Genomic DNA, 18,037 nt, shown 5'->3' with positions numbered 1-18,037 from the left:
AGGATGTTCCCGATGGCGGGGGAGTCCAGAACCGGGTCAGAGTCTAAGGATAAGGGGTAAGCCATTTAGGACAGAAATGAGGAGGAATTTCTTCACCCAGAGTGGTGAACCTGTGGAATTCTCTACCACAGAAGGCAGTAGAGGCCAATTCATTAAATATATTCAAGAAGGAGTTTGATATATTTCTTAAGGCTAAGGGGATCAAGGGATATGGGGAGAAAGCAGGGACAGGGTACTGAATTTGGATGATCAGCCATGATCGCATTGAATGGCAGAGCAGGCTCAAGGGGCCGAATGGCCTACTCCTGCTCCTATCTTCTATGTTTCTATGCACTTTCAGACAGTAGCAGCTTGACAACTGTAAACATTTCCATCCTCCCAACAACTGCCTGGAACATTAATAACTGCATGTACAAGTCTATGCTTCTGTTCTTTTTTGGGGAAACCCCCCCCACCCCCCGGATCAGTTCACAAAGTAAAAAAGATCAAGACAATAATCATTTCAAAATCATTTTATTGAAACAAAGATTTAACATACCAAAGAAAAGACAGAAGGGGCGAGTATAAAAGCTGCTTGTGAATCACGTTTAGGAACGTAAAAAATAAGACAATAAACGTATCAAAAAATTGTCACAAAAGTTTGTCACAAAAATAAAACTATGTGCAGCTTCCACTGGGCACGGGAGCCACTCTGGTGACTGACTTAATCCATGTTCTGAAACAGCAAAGAAATGGCAATGTAATTTGGTCATCCCAAACTCAGAGACTGGCATGCTGAGAAAGGAAAGTCCTTATCCTCTGCAAAAGCTCCTTCTTCACACTGTCTGGCACTAGGGCTGAAAGAAAGGCAGACATCAAGAGATTCAACAGGATCTTTCAAACAAAAACCACAAATTTAACGTAATGTACTGAACAAGCTAAAATTCCACCTCAGAGTGGTCTGCATTATAAAAGTACATATGTTTCAAATGCCCACATTATTTAAAATCTGTCACAGGAAGAATGCACTAATTCAGATTCCCAGTGGATTACATTTTTCATTGGGCCAAGGAGTGGAGCGATTGGCTGAAGTATCTGGGGCGTAAATGGAGCAGGCGGCAAGGCCAGAGTTGCAACAGGGGTGGAGTCGGACCAGTTTCTTCCTACCCAGCAACTGGGAGCAATCAGCCTTGGGCACAGAATGGAGGACAGCGAGAGCAGGGGATCTCTTCGGAGCGGAGTGGAGGGCTAGAGCAGAATGGAGGCTTGGCTTTGAGGTTGGGTTGGAGGCTGGTGAGCGAGGCAGGGTTAATCCAAATATATAGGTGCATAGTATTACTTAGGGAAAAGGAGATCCAATAATAAAAAACACCATGCTCTACTCCCACACTGCCACTTGTAAATATTTCCCCCCATTCAGACAAATTGTTGAAACCTAACTGGAAAGTTAGACAAATAAGAGGGCATTTTTTTTTTTTTTGCACTGCAGTGACACTTACCCGTCCAGTGCCGAGTTAGCCTATGTTTGGAGGCAAAATACAGTTGCTGAAGACAGAGTTATACCACATTCCTTATACTGTCTCTCTCTCTCGCTTGCTCTCTCCTGCCACCCACCCCCTCGGACACTTTCTGGGAATAGCCAAAATGTTTGCAAATTATAACAGGAGTGTTGGGGTGGTAGTGAGGGGGAGGAAAAATAAAAAAATCAATCAACAGGAGTAGTCGAGGGTAGAAAGAATCAGAAATAAAAAAAGAGTGTTGGCTGAATGAAGATCAACGGTGATTGAAAGAACTTGGGAGAGTATTCCTCCACCCCCCCCACATTTGTTTCTCAGGGACAGTGAAGTATTTGCTTTTTGACTGGTTCATAATTTACTCTCCCCTGCAAGATCTCGCACTGAATCTTAGCTCAGTTGTGATTGACATTTTGCTGTCTCGCCTAAAAACGCAATTGCATCGGACGTGATCAGTTTGTAACACTGAAAGGCAACGTGATCTCTTCTAACCTTTGCAGGCCCACTGTTAGAGATGCTAAATGCACCTTGTTTTATTTGTAAAGCAGCATTAACTGCTATCTTCCTGCTCCTCCAGTTGTCCTTTCTTCAGGTCCCTTGCCAAAACTGTCTCAAAAGTTCGGTGAATACTCCTTTCCTGATGGTTCAGCTGCAGGCTCTCTGAAGAGGAAGCGGATCGTTTGCCTTCCCAAATTCTAATCTGGACTATTGCTGCAGAAGACCTTCCTCTGTCCGATTGTTCTGTTCAATCACTATGATCAAGATCAAGTTCATAATCTTCCATACTGACCCTTATACTGTCGCAAGATGTGTGCTTCCACATGTGCCTTACCTCCGACATCTCTTCAGTCTCCGAATCCTACTCCTGCTGGAAATATGCTTGTGTTCACCATATTCCCAAGAAATATGTTCCTCTTACCCTTCTTTCTACTGCCTTATTACTGTTATACCAGTACTTTACAAAGTTTAGTTAACTCTAAAATTATTTGTCATCTTAAAAGTTCTGACCTAACCCTGATCACCAGTACAGCTTTCAGCATGACCATGTTGAGCACAACTGGAAATCAGCTCTTGGCACATTATGGCCCGTGAAACACGTGATATTAAAGGGCTCGTAGCTGCACGGATAAAGGGATGGCTATGACAGAAAGCAGAGTGCGGATAAATGAACGTTTTACGGATTAGCATAGCAGCGGTATTCCCCAGGGATTTACTGGGATCCTATTGATTCCATTTATATATAAATAGTTTGGGCATGGGCACAAGAGCAACAATGCTGAACTTTGCTGGTTTCTACCAGATATGGGGCCATGGCAAACTAAGGAAGACTGTAGGAGGTCACAGGCAGGTTAGCAGCGTGGGCAGATAGGCGACAGATGCAGTTCAATGCAGAGAAATATTAAAGCTGGATATATTGAGAAAAAAAAAGCGAAATTAAGCATACGCTAAATGGTAGATTCTGAACAGTCTAGCATCAGACCATAGGCACAAGTTTAAAAGCTCTAGGGTAGGGGGGAGCTGTGGACAACATCACCCACCTTGGAGATAGAGCTGGGGCATCCAAGATAAGTATACAGCAACATCATTTGCCTTGAAGGCCAAGACCAAGAGCACAGGATACTCAAAAGACAAATAAAGTGAATAGGCAAGTTTCATCAGAACAGAAAATGGCACACCAAATAACTTTTACATATCCAATATGTAAAATGTTGTTTAGATTTATGGTTGGAGAAAAATAATGCATGATTACACTAGTTTACTTTATTTATGTGGGCGTCGCTGGCAAGGCCAGCATTTATTGCCCATACCTAATTGCCCTCGAGTAAGGTGCTGCCGCCTTATACAACTGAGTGGTTTGCTAGGCCATTTCAGAGGGCAGTTAAGAGTCAACCACATGCTGTGGATCGGGAGTCACATAGGCCCGAACCTACTCTGCCTCTTCACCTCTCTCTCTCCTCCTTTAAGGCCCTCCAAAAAATAATCTCTGATTGAGCTTTGGGTCACCCCTTCTAATATCTTGTTCTTTGGCTCAGCATCCACTTCTGTCTGATTAGGCTTCTGTGAAGCACTTTGGGACTTATTTTCCTACGTTAAAAAGGTGCTACATAAATGCAAGTTGCTGTTGTTACTGATGTAATCATTCTTCATTTCAAATTGGATTTGCAAAGCTGAAGAAAATATTTGCATTTTTATTTGAAGCGGAGGGACAACATAGCGAGCATAAAACATAGAAACATAGAAGATAGGAGCAGGAGTAGGCCATTCGGCCCCTCGAGCCTGCTCCGCCATTCAACGAGATCATGGCTGATCATCCAAACCCTAGCACCCGGTCCCTACACCGACAGCCATCCCACACAAGCCCTATCCCCGTAACCCCACGTATTTAATCCCCCCTAACACTAAGGGCCAATTTTTTTTATCATGGCCAATCAACCTAACCCGCACATCTTTGGACTGTGGGAGGAAACCGGAGCACCCGGAGGAAACCCACGCAAACACGGGGAGAATGTGCAAACTCCACACAGACAGTCACCCGAGGCCGGATTTGAACCCGGGTCCCTGGCGCTGTGAGGCAACAGTGCTAACCACTATGTCACCGTGCTCTATTACCCCACCCAATATTTCTCTAGCTTTATAGGAAATAGATGCAACATCTGCCCTTTGACCTCCTCTCTTCCCACTGTCCAGGTCCCCAAACACTCCTTCCAGGTGAAACAGCAATTTACTTGTAAATCCCTTCATGGCCTCACCCTGCCTATTTTCATCCTCCTCCAGTTAAATCTTTCAATTTTAGTATACTGTATTCGCTGCGTACAATGCGGTCTCCTACATTGGGGAGACCAAACGCAGGTTGGTTGACTGCTTCTCGCCAGCGACAGGAACAGCGTGAGCAGCGGCGAGTGGAGCGGGATCAGCGGCGCTATAAAGAGCCTTCAAACAGAAAAATCAAGGAGTGACATCACAGGGTAGGTGATAGGTTGGTGAGTATTAGCTAGCTTAGAGACTAAAAAAAACTAAGAAACTGTAAACTGATAGCTTTACTTTATTAAATTAGTAACCAAAACTAGACAAACCAATTAAGTAATTAAACTAAAATAATTGATTAAAAAAATAATTAACGCAGGGCAGGTGGTGTGCCGTAACTGCAGCATGTGGGAGGTGTGGAGATCAGCGAGATCCCGAGCAACCATATCTGCAGCTCGAGGGACTTTGGCTCAGAGTTGTTGAGCTGGAGTACGAGGTGCAGACATGGCGATTCATCAGGGATGTGGAGAGTTACCTGGACGCTTTATTCCAGGAGGCAGTCACAGCCCTTAGGTTAAGTAGTACATTAGAGTTCGTCAATGGTCAGGGACAGGAGGGTGTGACTGCGAGTCAGGAAGATATGGGGATCCAGCATGTAGTGATGGAGGAGCCTTGGCCCTAGTCTTGGACCAACAGGTATGAGGTACTTGCTGCCTGTATGGATGAGAGCAAGGACTGTAGAGTAAATGAGCAAACTGACCATGGCACCATGGTGCAGGAGGCCATTCAAGTGGGGGGAGTGAAAGGGAATGTAGTTGTGGTACGAACAGTATAGTCAGGGGGATAGATACTGTTCTCTGCAGCCGCGACCGGGAGTTCCGAAGGTTTTGTTGCCTGCCCGGTGCCAGGGTTAAGGATATCTCAATCGCGGCTGGAGAGGAACTTGGAGTGGGAGGGGGAGGATCCAGTGGTCAGGGTCCACGTAGGAACCAACGACATAGGTAGAACTAGGAATGAGGTTCTGCTGAGGGAGTTTGAGCAGCTAGGGGCCAAATTAAAAACGCAGAGCCTCAAAAGGTAAGAATCTCTGGATTGTTAACTGTGCCATGTGCAAATTGGCATAGGGACAAACAGATCAGAGTTAAATGCATGGCTCAGAGTGGTGTGGGAGGAAAGGGTTTCGATTCATGGGACACTGGCATCAGTACTGGGGAAAGAGGGAGCTGTTCTGTTGGGACGGGCTCTACTTGAACTGGCGAATCGCATAACTAGGGTGGTAGATAAGACTTTAAACTAATAAGGGGGGGGTGGGATGATTCAGGAAAGGATAAATTCAAAAGCAGTAAGAGAAATGTCAAAGTTGTAGAGCAGAGTAGTGATCTGGGTAAAGATAAGCAGAGTGGGTCAGGAAGGGACAGAAAGATTAATAAAGGCAATAGTGCATTAGTGACTAAAGTGACATCAGGAAAAAATAGATAAAGTTAAAGCTAAAGGTACTATATCTGAATGCACGAAGCATTCGCAACAAAATAGATGAATTAATAGTAAAGATAGAAATAAATGGGTTTGATTTAATAGCCATTACACAGACGTGTTTGCAGAGTGACCAAGGTTGGGAACTAAATATTCCAGGATATATGACTTTTAGAAGAGACAGGCAAAATGGAAAAGGGGCCGGGGGGGGCGGGTGGCAGGGAAGATAGCCCTGATAATAAAGGAGGGGATAAAGACAGTAGAGAGAAAGGATCTTGGCTCGGAAAAATAAAAAGTAGAATCAGTTTGGGTGTAGCGAAGAAACAAGGGGCAGAAAACACTAGTGGGAATAGTCTATAGGTCCCCTAACAGTGGCTGTAGTGTTGGGCAGAGGATAAATCAGGAAATAAAACCAGAAACTTAACTGGACCAGCCACATAAATACTCTGGCAACAAGAGCAGGTCAGAGGCTGGGTGTTCTGCGGCAAGTGTCTCACCTCCTGACTCTCCATCTACAAGGCACAAGTCAGGAGTGTGATGGAATACTCTCCACTTGCCTGGATAAGTGCAGCTCCAACAACACAAGAAGCTCAACACCATCCAGGACAAAGCAGCCGGCTTGATTGGCACCCCATCTACCACAATAAACATTCACTCCCTCCACCACCGGTGCACCGTGGCTGCAGTGTGTACCATCTACAAGATGTACTGCAGCAACTTGCCAAAGCTTCTTCGGCAGCACCTCCCAAACCCGCAACCTCTTCCACCTAGAAGGACAAGGGCAGCAGGCGCATGGGAACACCACCGCCTCCAAGTTCTCCTCCAAGTCACACAACATCCTGACTTGGAAGTACAGGTAGACTATCCTTTATCCGAAAACCTCGGGACCGGCCGTGTTTCGGTTTTCGGAAAATTTCGGATTTCAGAAGGTATTTTATAAGACTGGGAAATTTGTCAGGGGCGGGGGTCGGGGTCGGCAGGGGGTCGGCGTCGTGCGCACGACTTACGCTGAACGAAACCTTTCAGTTTTCAGAGGATTTCGGTTTTCGGAAGTGCGGATAAAGGATACACTATCCCTTATCCGAAAGGGTGGGGGGGTCGGCGGTGGGGGTCGTGGTCGTGCGCACGACTTACGCCGAACGAAAAAACCTTTGGTTTTTAGAGGGTTTTGGTTTTCGGAAGTTCGGATAAAGGGTAGTCTACCTGTATATCACTGATCCTTCGTCGCTGTGTCAAAATCGTGGAACTCCCTCCCTAACAGCACTGTGGGAGTACCTTCACCACACGAACTGCAGCAGTTCAAGAAGGTGGCTCACCACCACCTTCTCAAGGGCAACTAGGGATGGGCAATAAATGCTGGCATTGCCAGCGACGCCCTGATCCCATAAACAAATAAAATAAAAAAAAAAAAATTAGAGATGCACGTAACAGAGGTAATGCGGTAATCATGGGGCACTTTAACTTTCATATAGACTGGGCAAACCAAATTTGCAGTAATAGTGCAGAGGAAGAATTCATGGAATGCATTCAAGATAGTTGTCTAGATCAGTATGTCGAGGAACCTACGAGGGAATTGGCTATATTTGAACTAGTACTGTGCAATGAGACAGAGTTAATTAATAACCTTGTAGTAAAGGAGCCTCTGGGGAGCAATGATCATAATATGATAGAATTTTATGTTGCGTTTGAGAGTGATTAGTTAACTCTGAAACTAGGGTGCTAAACCTGAACAAAGCAAACTACGTAGGTATGAGAGGCGAGGTGGCCATGGTAAGTTGGGAAACTAGATTAAAAGAGGAGGATAGTAGAAAAGCAATGGAAAACATTTAAAGAATAATTCATAATTCGCAACGAATATACATTCCCTTAAGGAATAAAAACACCACGGGAAGAATGGTCCAACCGTGGCTAACAAGAGATATTAAAGATATTATTAGATTAAAGGAAGAGGCCTATAATGCTGCCAAAAAGAGTAGCAAGCCTGAGAATTGGGAGGATTTTAGAATTCAGCAAAGGAGGACCAAGAAATTGATAAAGAAACAGAAAATAGAATGAGAGTAAACTAGCGAGACATAAATACAGACTGTAAAAGCTTCTATATGTATGTAAAAAGGAAAAGATTAGCGAAAGTAAACATGGGTCCCTTACAACCTGAGACAGGAGAAATTATAATGGGGAATAAGGAAATGGCAGAGAAGTTAAACAAATACTTTGTGTTGTCTTCACGAAAGAAAACGCCAAAAACATTCCAGAAATAGTGGAGAACCAAGGGTCTAGTGAGAATGAGGAACTGAAAGAAATTAGTATTAATAAGGAAATAGTACTGGAGAAATTATGTGACTGAAAGTCGATAAATCCCCTGGACCTGATGGTCTACATCTTAGAGTTTTAAAAGAGGTGGCTATAAAGATAGTGGCTCGCTAGATAGCGATGGATGGACCACATCGTCCGCATGCCCAATACGAGACTCCCAAAACAAGCGCTCTACTCGGAGCTCCAGCATGGCAAGAGAGCCCCAGGTGGGCAGAGGAAACGCTTCAAGGACACCCTCAAAGCCTCCTTGAAAAAGTGTAACATCCCCACCGACACCTGGGAATCCCTGGCCCAAGACCGCACAAAGTGGAGGAGAAGCATCCAGGAAGGCGCCGAACACCTCGAGTCTCTTCGCTGGGAGCAAGCGGAAGCCAAGCGCAGGCAGTGCAAGGAGCGCACGTCAACCCAAGCACCCCACCCAGCCGCCCCTTCAACCACCGTCTGCCCCACCGGTGACAGAGACTGTAGGTCCCGCATTGGACTCATCAGTCACCTGAGAATTCATTTTTAATGTGGAAGCAAGTCATCCTCGGTTCTGCCTAAGTAGAAGAAGGATGCATTGGTTGTCATTTTCCAAAATTCCATAGGTTGGAAGGTAGCAAATGTAACCCCACTATTTAAGAAAGGAGGGAGAGAGAAAACGGGGAACTACAGACCAGTTAGCCTGACATCAGTAGTTGGGAAAATGCTAGAATCTATTATTAAGGATGTGGTAAAAGGGCACATAGAAAGTAATAATAGGATTGGGCAGAGTCAACACGGATTTATGAAAGGGAAATCATGTTTGACAAATCTGCTAGAGTTTTTTGAGGTTGTAACTAGCAGGATAGATAAGGGGGAACCAGTGGATGTGGTGTATTTGGATTTTCAGAAGGCATTCGATAAGGTGCCACACAAGAGGCTATTAAACAAAATTAGGGCTCATGGGATTGGGGGTAATATACTAGCATGGATTGAAGATTGGTTAACGGACAAAAACAGAGAGTAGGAATAAACAGGCCATTTTCGGGTTGGCAGGCTGTAACTAGTGGCGTACTGCAAGGATCAGTGTTTGGGCTGCAGCTATTCACAATCTGTATCAATGATTTGGATGAGGGGACCAAATGTAATATATCCAAGTTTGCTGATGATACAAAGCTGGGTGGGAATGTAAGTTGTGAGGAGAATGCAAGGAGGCTTCAAGGGGATATAGACAGGCTCAGTGAGTGGGCAAGAACATGGCTATTGGAATATAATGTGGAGAAATGTGAAGTTATCCACTTTGGTAGGAAAAATAGAAAAGCAGAGTATTTTTTAAATGGTGAGAGATTGGGAAATGTTGGTGTTCAGAGGGACCTGGGTGTCCTTGTACACGAATTACTGAAAGTTAACACGCAGGTACAGCAAGCAATTAGGAAAGCAAATGGTATGTTGGCCTTTATTACAAAAGGATTGGAGTATAAGAATAAAGACGTCTTACTGCAATTATATAGGGCCCTGGTGAGACCACACCTGGAGTATTGTGTACAGTTTTGGTCTCCTTACCAAAGGAAGGATATACTTGCCATAGAGGGAGTGCAACGAAGGTTCACCAGACTGATTCCTGGGATGGGGGGATTGTCCTATGAGGAGAGATTGAGTAGACTAGACCTATATTCTCTGAAGTTTAGAAGGAGGAGAGGTGATCTCATTTGAAACATGCAAAATTCTTACAGGGCTTGACAGGGTAGATGCAGGGAGGATGTTTCCCCTGGCTGGGGAGTCTAGAACCAGGGGTCACAGGCTCAGAATAAGGGGTCGGCCATTTAGGACTGAGATGAGGAGGCATTTCTTCATGCAGAGGTTGGTGAATCTTTGGAATTCTCTATCCCAGAGGGCTGTGGAGGCTCAGTCGTTGGGTATATTCAAGACAGAGATCGATAGATTTCTGACTAGTAAAGGCATCAAGGGATATGGCGATAGGGCTGGTGAATGGAGTTGAGACAGAAGATCAGCCATGATCTCATTGAATGGCGGAACAGTCTCGAAGGGCCGAATGGCCTACTCATGCTCCTATTTCTTATGTTACACCGCCGTTCAGTCCGCAAGCGTGACCCCGAGGTTCCGGTCGCCTGTTACTTTAAATCTCCACTGCACGCCCACTCCTACCTCTGTCTTTAGCCTCCTACACTGTTCCAATGAAGCTCAACGTAAGCTCGAGGAACAGCACCTCATCTTTCGATTAGGCACTTGACACCCTCCGGACTCATCATCGAATTCAACAATTCCAGATCATAACCACTGCCCCCATTTTTTCCAGATGGCAGCTGTTGCTTATGATTCTGATATTCCCATTTATACCTCCTCTAGACCCATCTTTTGTTTCTTTACTTGTCCCATTACCATCGCCATTCACCTTGCACCATCATCCCTTTTGTCATGTAATCTCTCCTGCCTTCCACCCTATCAGATGTTCCCTTTTGTTCTTTCCTCCCCTCCCCCTTTCCCAGCCTCTGTACTTGCTTAAAACCAGTTACATCTCGAACTTTTTCCAGTTCTGACGAAAAGGTCATCGACCTGAAACGTCAACTCTGTTTCTCTCTCCGCAAATGCTGCCTGACCTGCTGAGTATTGCCGGCATTCTGTTTTTATTCAGGAAATAATGTTCATTTTTGCCTCCCATGGAGATTTGCCTCTTCAAGTCTCTTCTTGCACATAGGAACTGCTCCAATGAGTGAATCCCAAAGCAGATCCATAAACCTGAAATTGGTGCTGTAGATTGGCTCAATTGAGGATGATAAGTTTATTGCCACCCTCCTGCAATGTTCCCTCTAATTCCCCCCCCCCCCCCCCGTGCGTCCCTTTAAATTTGCTCCGCAGCCGCGCATGCGCGGTATTTTCCAGCGGCAACAGCTTGTGAGCGGCCTGCGCGGGACACCTCGATTTATGCGTGGCCACGTGCCGAGGCGGAACATTGCCTCCCTATTGTATACTCCACATAAACTAACACACGTACATACCTCTCCCTTTTGGAGTAATTTCTGCCACCAAATCGTCAACTGTAACATGTTCCAATCCTTTTTCCCTGATCACATCTAGAGAGAGAGAGAGATGTGGAAAGCAATTTCAAAACCAGGACAGAAAACAACCTCCACACATTTACATCAAAAATTAAGTTATAACCAGGTCGCTAAATATTCAGTTAAAAACTTCAAATTTTGACATTTGACGTTGAGTTAATGGCAATTGCTTCACATCACTCGGCAACGTTACATTTTTACTCTTTTTTTCCCCCCCAGTTTCTAAAATCATCTAATATTATCCCTTTCTGTATTTTCTTTAAATTACAGAAACTGTAGTATTATTGATTATATACATTAAATGGTTACAAAATGTCAGAACTTAATAGCGCATGTGAATAATAAATTCCCCAATGAATTCCTACAATTGGTTCAACAAACTTGTCCCCAGAACTTCACCCATTAAAGCCCATGCCCACACTCACCAGAGAACAATGTGCAGGAGTGGCACTGGACAGCAGAGAGCTGGAACATTGTCCTTCCATATCTGGGCCTTGCCACTGTTCTGGGCCTTGCCACTGTTCTAGAGTAACTCACTTTTAAACTAGCTGCCCCTAATTGGATAGCTCTTTCAAAGAGCAAACACAGGCACGATTGGCTGAATGGCCTCCCTTCTGTGCTGTATTTGATCAGTTCCGTTCACTCAGATCGACCCCACTTCCCAGTCACTGTGGCGAGCAGAACATGTGGGCTTATGTAACTGGTTGACAGCTGTCGCTCCACTTTATTGGGGTTGACCTTTGACTGTGCCACTGGGGCAAATATTTCCAGGTGCTCCTCCAGGGAGGAGGGCACCACTAAAACAACACGGGTAGTCCAGGCAATTCAAAATGCATTTAAATATTATATAGCAATTTCTTCCTCAATGTTGATAAAACAATGTCCTGCGATGCTCATCAGTTGAAGGCGGCTTCAAAATCCAATCAGCGGATAAAGATCACCAGTGCGTGCACTGGAGTTCAGAAACAAGGCAAGCCGTCGAAGCAACACGCCCTGGTGATCCTAGGTATCCTGGTCCCGTGCTCCATTCCTTCCCCAACTGCTCTTAAAACACCTTTCAGAGACTGCAAAACTAAGAGTTGAATCGTGGGCAGATGTGTGATGTGAAGTGAACCTACACCCACGAGGGAAGGGGTTGAAGCTGCCCAAGCATATTTCAGACAACTGACAAAAAGGACGATGTTCATCCCTGTGGCGAATTTAACACACAAGTCACAGCGATAAAGCGCCAATGATTTGGCCCAGGCCCATCCTTTTCTTTCAGAAAGAACCCGTTTCCCCCATTTGCTCTACGAAAGAGCTGGCGCAGACTCGATGGGCCAAATGGCCTCCTTCTGTGCTGTACTATTTTATGATTCCCTCATTATTCTACATTTAATCAGATTTTTCATCCTTCACCAGCCAATTAAAGTTCACCTTCTTTAGCCTCTCTCTCTCTCTAACTATACACCTATATATCCAGTTAGGTTTAAGGTCAATCATTTAGGCTGCACCCAAATTACACTGAAGTTGAAGTGTGTGTGTTTTAATGCACAGACGATCAGAACCCCTCGGCCAGAAAATGCCGTGAAACCAGTGAACAATCCCAATCCTCATCCTTTGGTCAATCAGCCTGCAGTCACTTTTGCCCCCAGTGCCAGATGGAACATTGCTCTCCAGCTCATCTGGTCCAAGTTGCAGTTGAAAGGTCTTCTTCAACGCGAGGTCAGCCCTCTTCCCCAATGTAAGTTTACCTTTACAATGCGCTTTCAACTGGTCTTTCCATCCACATTCAGTGAGCTTTGCTCGGAGCAACTCTTTCAGACTGTGGGGGGGGGGAAAGAAAGACAGACCAGAATTAACTGATGCCCCAATTATCCAGAAATTCTAAAATACATTTAAGATGGAAACTGTCTCACCGTTCTCGCTCGCCCGTTTCTATCAACTTCTGGTTTATAGTTGCTCGGAGTTGCGCGTCTTTATTCATTTCAAAAACCTAGTAACCAAAACAGCATAAAAACATCAGCATTTACGAATATGTAAGGAATGTTTCTATAGACGCAAAAGGCATCACGGGATATGGGGAGAGAGCAGGAATATGGTATTCAGATTAAGGATCAGCTAATATCATATTGAATGGCAGAGCAGGCTCGAAGGGCCGAACGGCCTACTCCTTTTTTTCTATGTTTCTAACTGAGGCCTTTTGTTTTTACAGCCAGCATTTCCCCAAACACTTGTTAAGCAAACTTATCAGCTGACCTTTTATCGCATTCAAGCATTTCACAATTGGTTCACATTCAGGGTGCGGACGGCAGAGGATAAATGCGAGAAGCCCCAAGTGCATAAGGCAAAGGACTTCTGTGACATTGATAAAGCACAGGCCTCTTTGATGTGAAACCATTTTTCATAAGCGCATTGGAGATTATCAGCACATTCAGATTTCATACACTACACAGTTTCTTGTTCAAAATAAAAAATGAGTGTCTTGAATGAGCAGATTGGTACATGGGATAGGAGATAAACAAGCTGTGAGTTAACAGCAAAGTACTCTCCGTTTGGAAAATCCCCATTTCCAACCTGTTTCAAGGTCTCTAAAAGTAACTGTTAGCCTCTCGTTGTCCTTTAGCCTTCTTTCATTACTTCACGCCAGCATTTTACATCAGGCATGTAGTATTTGGGATACAGTAACAAGTAGAGGGGGAGTTTAGAGAGAAGAGAGGAACTGTGACTGACTGGTGGCTGTGCAGTTTTGAAGTATTTTGATACAAAACAGAAAGCAATAGCCCCCCACCCTCTCCTCCCTTCCCCTCCCCTGACTCCAGTCCCCTCGCTGGCTGCTTGCTTCGGCTAGACCAGATGCTATACAATCCCCATCCCCAGTACCACCCTGAGCGGAGTTTCAAACCCCGTATTTCATCAATCGCCAAGATGGTTACTTTCACTTCTGTAACATTACTAACTTCTGCCCCACCTCACCCTGACTGCCACTGAAAATCTTATCCACGCTTGCCACCTTCAGAATCGACATCTCCAACACCCTACTCCCGAGTTCCACCCTATACAAATTACAACATACATCTCGAATAAAAATGACTCTGGAAATTAAGTGTAAATGGCTTGATTAACTGTCTCTAATCTTCCCTACATTACATACTTGTCTTCCAACTGCGGTATGTATATGAAAAGGAGTTGAATTCACACCAATATAAGTTGCAGCTGTATGATTTTAAACAAGGCACTTTCAATTCATTGAATGCTGTTGTAATATACAGGAAACTCTCGTTTAAACGGCACCGAAATATCCGGAATGCTCTATTAACCGGCAAAATTCTCACTCCGAAAACAACACCTCAGTAACCGGAAACGAGTCCAAGTCCGTCAGTGGGGGCAGTTCTCCAAACTGACACTATTCGGCTTCTTGGCGCTGTCGGAAGTCCGAACACCTCAATAACAGGAGTCTGACTCTCCCGCGCTGCCGGGAGTCTCTTCTGATCCGCCATTTTTCTGTTTACTGTATAAGTTTTGTTTTACTGTTAAGTAATTAAAGAGTTATGGATTACCCTCAACTGGCAGTACTGTACTTAATCAAGCATCTTCCAGCATCCATTTAACACACCATTCTGTAGGTGAGTACCCAATTACTGTATACTGCACATTTCTTGATTTTTAAAAATTATTGTTGGTTTAAAATAGCCTCGGTAGATAACCCTCTCCGTCATCCGGAATTTTAAATCAACCGGCACCATCCTGGTCCTGTCGGTGCCGGATACCAAAGAGTTTCCTGTAAGTGACCCCTAGTGGCTGTGAGGATATTTTGCAATAACCTGTAGTTGTTACACTTCAATTAACGTGAGATCTAACACATCCTCACTTGTAAATAAGAACTGACTGAACAGAGCTTCACTTTTATCAAAAGCCTAGAAAGGACTGTAGTCCATCCTTTCCACAGATATACTGTGCAAACCATCCAGGAGACAGCCCTATAATTAATATTCATTGTTCCTCCACCACTACCAAAAATCACATTTTTCCATTACATAAGTCTGAACATCTCAGTGCTGAGTTAGTACTACAATTGAGGCTGCCACTGAGGAACCTTTACAGCTAGGTTAGCTGTAGTGCGATTCAATGTTTGAATGGCACCCCATGTCGCTGCCTTGCATCTTGACATTAGGATTTCCATAACTCAACTAAAGTACACTGCTGGCTAGGACATCTCTCATCCGCCCCTATCCTTAGGAAAAAAAAGACAATCATTAACAGAACAAAGGCAGGGAAAAGCCAAAGAGAGATGACAGCTGCTTTTATATAGCACTAAGCCCTCTGCTAACAGTGGCAGCAGAGAGGCAGAAAGAATAGAAGCTCCATATCAGTGAGAATCCTGATGTAAAGAGTCTATAGCTACAATTCAAAGTGAAGCAATGACACCAACCCTATATTTTTCCCTTCCATTGTAAAGTCACCAGACAACTGTTTCATGTGCTTTATGGGCAGTTACTGGGGGGAAATGTTCAAAAGTAGTTCTGCAGCCGATATCTAGGGCAGGGTGCTAACCTGCAGCTAACTAGCTCTGGCAATCTGGCCCTCAAAACCAATGAACAGTCGTCAAGGGAGTAGATTCAGCGACTGAGCCAAGACTTCATCCCAAAATGAGAAATCATCTCTCTCTCGCTCCCCCCACCCCGCCCCCCAAAAGGCCTGCTCTCTCATCTCCCTTTATTTCCCACCCATCACCAAACTGGATAACCTTCTTTCCCCATTAACACTCCTGCTTATCCCTCTGTCTCACATCTGTTCACTGCATGTGCCCCGCCCCAACCCCCACTACACTTTGCCCAGCCATGTTCACCCCTCTTCCCTCGGTCTGTTTACAACCCCTCCCCAGGCCTGCCCCCTCCCTTTCCTCTTTCCCCAGGCCTGCCCCCTCCCTTTTCTCTTTCCCCAGGCCTGCCCCCTCCCTTTTCTCTTTCCCCAGGCCTGCCCCCTCCCTTTTCTCTTTCCCCAGGCCTGCCCCCTCTACTTCAAACAACTTGTATTTATATAGAAACATAGAAGATAGGAGCAGGAGTAGGCCATTCGGCCCTTCGAGCCTGCTCCGCCATTCAACGAGATCATGGCTGATCATCCAAACCCTAGCACCCGGTCCCTACACCGACAGCCATCACACCCAAGCCCTATCCCCGTAATCCCACGTATTTAATCTCCCCTAACACTAAGGGCCAATTTTTATCATGGCCAATCAACCTAACCCGCACATCTTTGGACTGTGGGAGGAAACCGGAGCACCCGGAGGAAACCCACGCAAACACGGGGAGAATGTGCAAACTCCACACAGACAGTCACCCGAGGCCGGATTCGAACCCGGGTCCCTGGCGCTGTGAGGCAACAGTGCTAACCACTATGCCACTGTGCTGCCCATATAGTGCCTTTAACGTAGTAAAACATCCCAAGGCGCTTCACAGGGCAGAAATTTGACACGGAGCCACAGAAGGGCAGATGAGCTTGGTCAGAGGTCGGTTTTAAGGACCGTCTTAAAGGAGGAAAGAGAGGTAGAAAGGTTTAGGGAGGGAATTCTAGAGCTTGGGGCCTAGGCAGCTGAAGGCACTGCCACCAATGATTGAGTGATTATAATCAGGGATGAAGAGGGCAGAATTAGAGGAACACATATCTGAGGGGGTTGTGGGGCTGGAGGAGATTACAGAGTTAAGGAGGGGGGCGCGAGGCCATGGAGGGATTTGAAAACAAGGATGAGAATTTTAAAATCCAGGCGTTGCTTAACCAGGAGCCAATGTAGGTCAGCGAGCACAGGGGGTGATGGGCAAACGGGACTTGGTGCGAGTTAGGACACGGGCAGCCGAGTTTCGGATAACCTCAAGTTTATGTAGAGTGGAATGTGGAAGGCCAGCCAGGAGTGCGTTGGAATAGTCAAATCTAGAGGTAACAAAGGCATGGATGAGGGTTTCAGCAGCGGATGAGCTGAGGTAAGGGTGGAGGCGGGCGATGTTACGGATGTGGAAGTAGGCGGTCTTAGTTATGCTGTGGATATGTGGTCGGAAGCTCATTTCAGGGTCAAATATGAACCAAGGTTGCGAACAGTGTGGTTCAGCCTCAGACAGATGTTGAGAGGGATGGAGTCAGTGGCTCGGGAACAGCGTTTGTGGTGGGGACCGAAAACATAGAAGATAGGAGCAGGAGTAGGCCATTCTGCCCCTCGAGCCTGCTCCGCCATTCAATGAGATCATGGCTGATCATCCAAATTCAGTACCCTGTCCCTGCCTTCTCCCCATATCCCTTGATCCCTTTAGCCTTAAGAAATATATCTAACTCCTTCTTGAATATATTTAATGAATTGGCCTCTACTGCCTTCTGTGGTAGAGAATTCCACAGGTTCACCACTCTCTGGGTGAAGAGATTCCTCCTCATCTCTGTCCTAAATGGTTTACCCCTTATCCTTAGACTGTGACCCTAGGTTCTGGACTCCCCCGCCATCGGGAACATCCTTCCTGCATCTAGTCCTGTTAGAATTTTATAAGTTTCAACGAGATCCCCTCTCATTCTTCTAAACTCCCGACGAGTATAAGCCCAATCGACCCAATCTCTCCTCATACGTCAATGGCTTCGGTTTTCCCCAATATTTAACTGGAAGAAATTTCTGCTCATCCACAACTGGGCATCAGAGGGACAAGCAGTCTGACACTTTAGAGATTGGTGGGGGTCTCCTTCTTCCACCCCCCACCCCCATCAAGGCCTGCCCTGCGGGTATGCTGCTGCTGGGGCTGGGAATGGAACCGGGTCCCGAGTCCTCCCCCTCCTCACCTGGGCCTCACAACAAACCGAGCGCTTCTGACCGGATCCAAGGAGACGGCGCCCCACCAACACTCATCCTCCCCGGACAACCGCGCTCCCACAGACTAGTTCCCCCCCGGCCCGCAAACAACCGTTTTATAACCCATTATTATCCGGAGTGAATAAAAAAATAACAAAAAAAACAATTTG

At 45.6% G+C, this 18,037-nt stretch overlaps 1 protein-coding gene across 1 annotated transcript; it reads right to left on the bottom strand.

Annotated features, from left to right (window-relative positions):
* Window positions 1-496: 496 nt before the first annotated feature.
* Window positions 497-17,964, bottom strand: eny2 (ENY2 transcription and export complex 2 subunit). The gene is made up of 5 exons (XM_085993725.1): window positions 17,858-17,964; window positions 12,961-13,037; window positions 12,796-12,866; window positions 11,003-11,077; window positions 497-836 (listed from the first exon to the last, which is right to left on the bottom strand). Exons 2-5 carry the CDS (start codon window positions 13,026-13,028, stop codon window positions 760-762), a joined length of 291 nt encoding a protein of 96 aa, XP_085849851.1. The 5' UTR covers window positions 13,029-13,037; window positions 17,858-17,964; the 3' UTR covers window positions 497-759.
* Between the last annotated feature and the right edge of the window lie 73 nt (window positions 17,965-18,037).

Source organism: Somniosus microcephalus, chromosome 7, assembly GCF_052327205.1.
Source record: "Somniosus microcephalus isolate GS21.2 chromosome 7, FLI_Smic_1.0, whole genome shotgun sequence".
NCBI lineage: Eukaryota > Metazoa > Chordata > Chondrichthyes > Squaliformes > Somniosidae > Somniosus > Somniosus microcephalus.
Note: the sequence above shows the minus strand (reverse complement) of the source record. Positions and strands in the feature narration are given on the sequence as shown.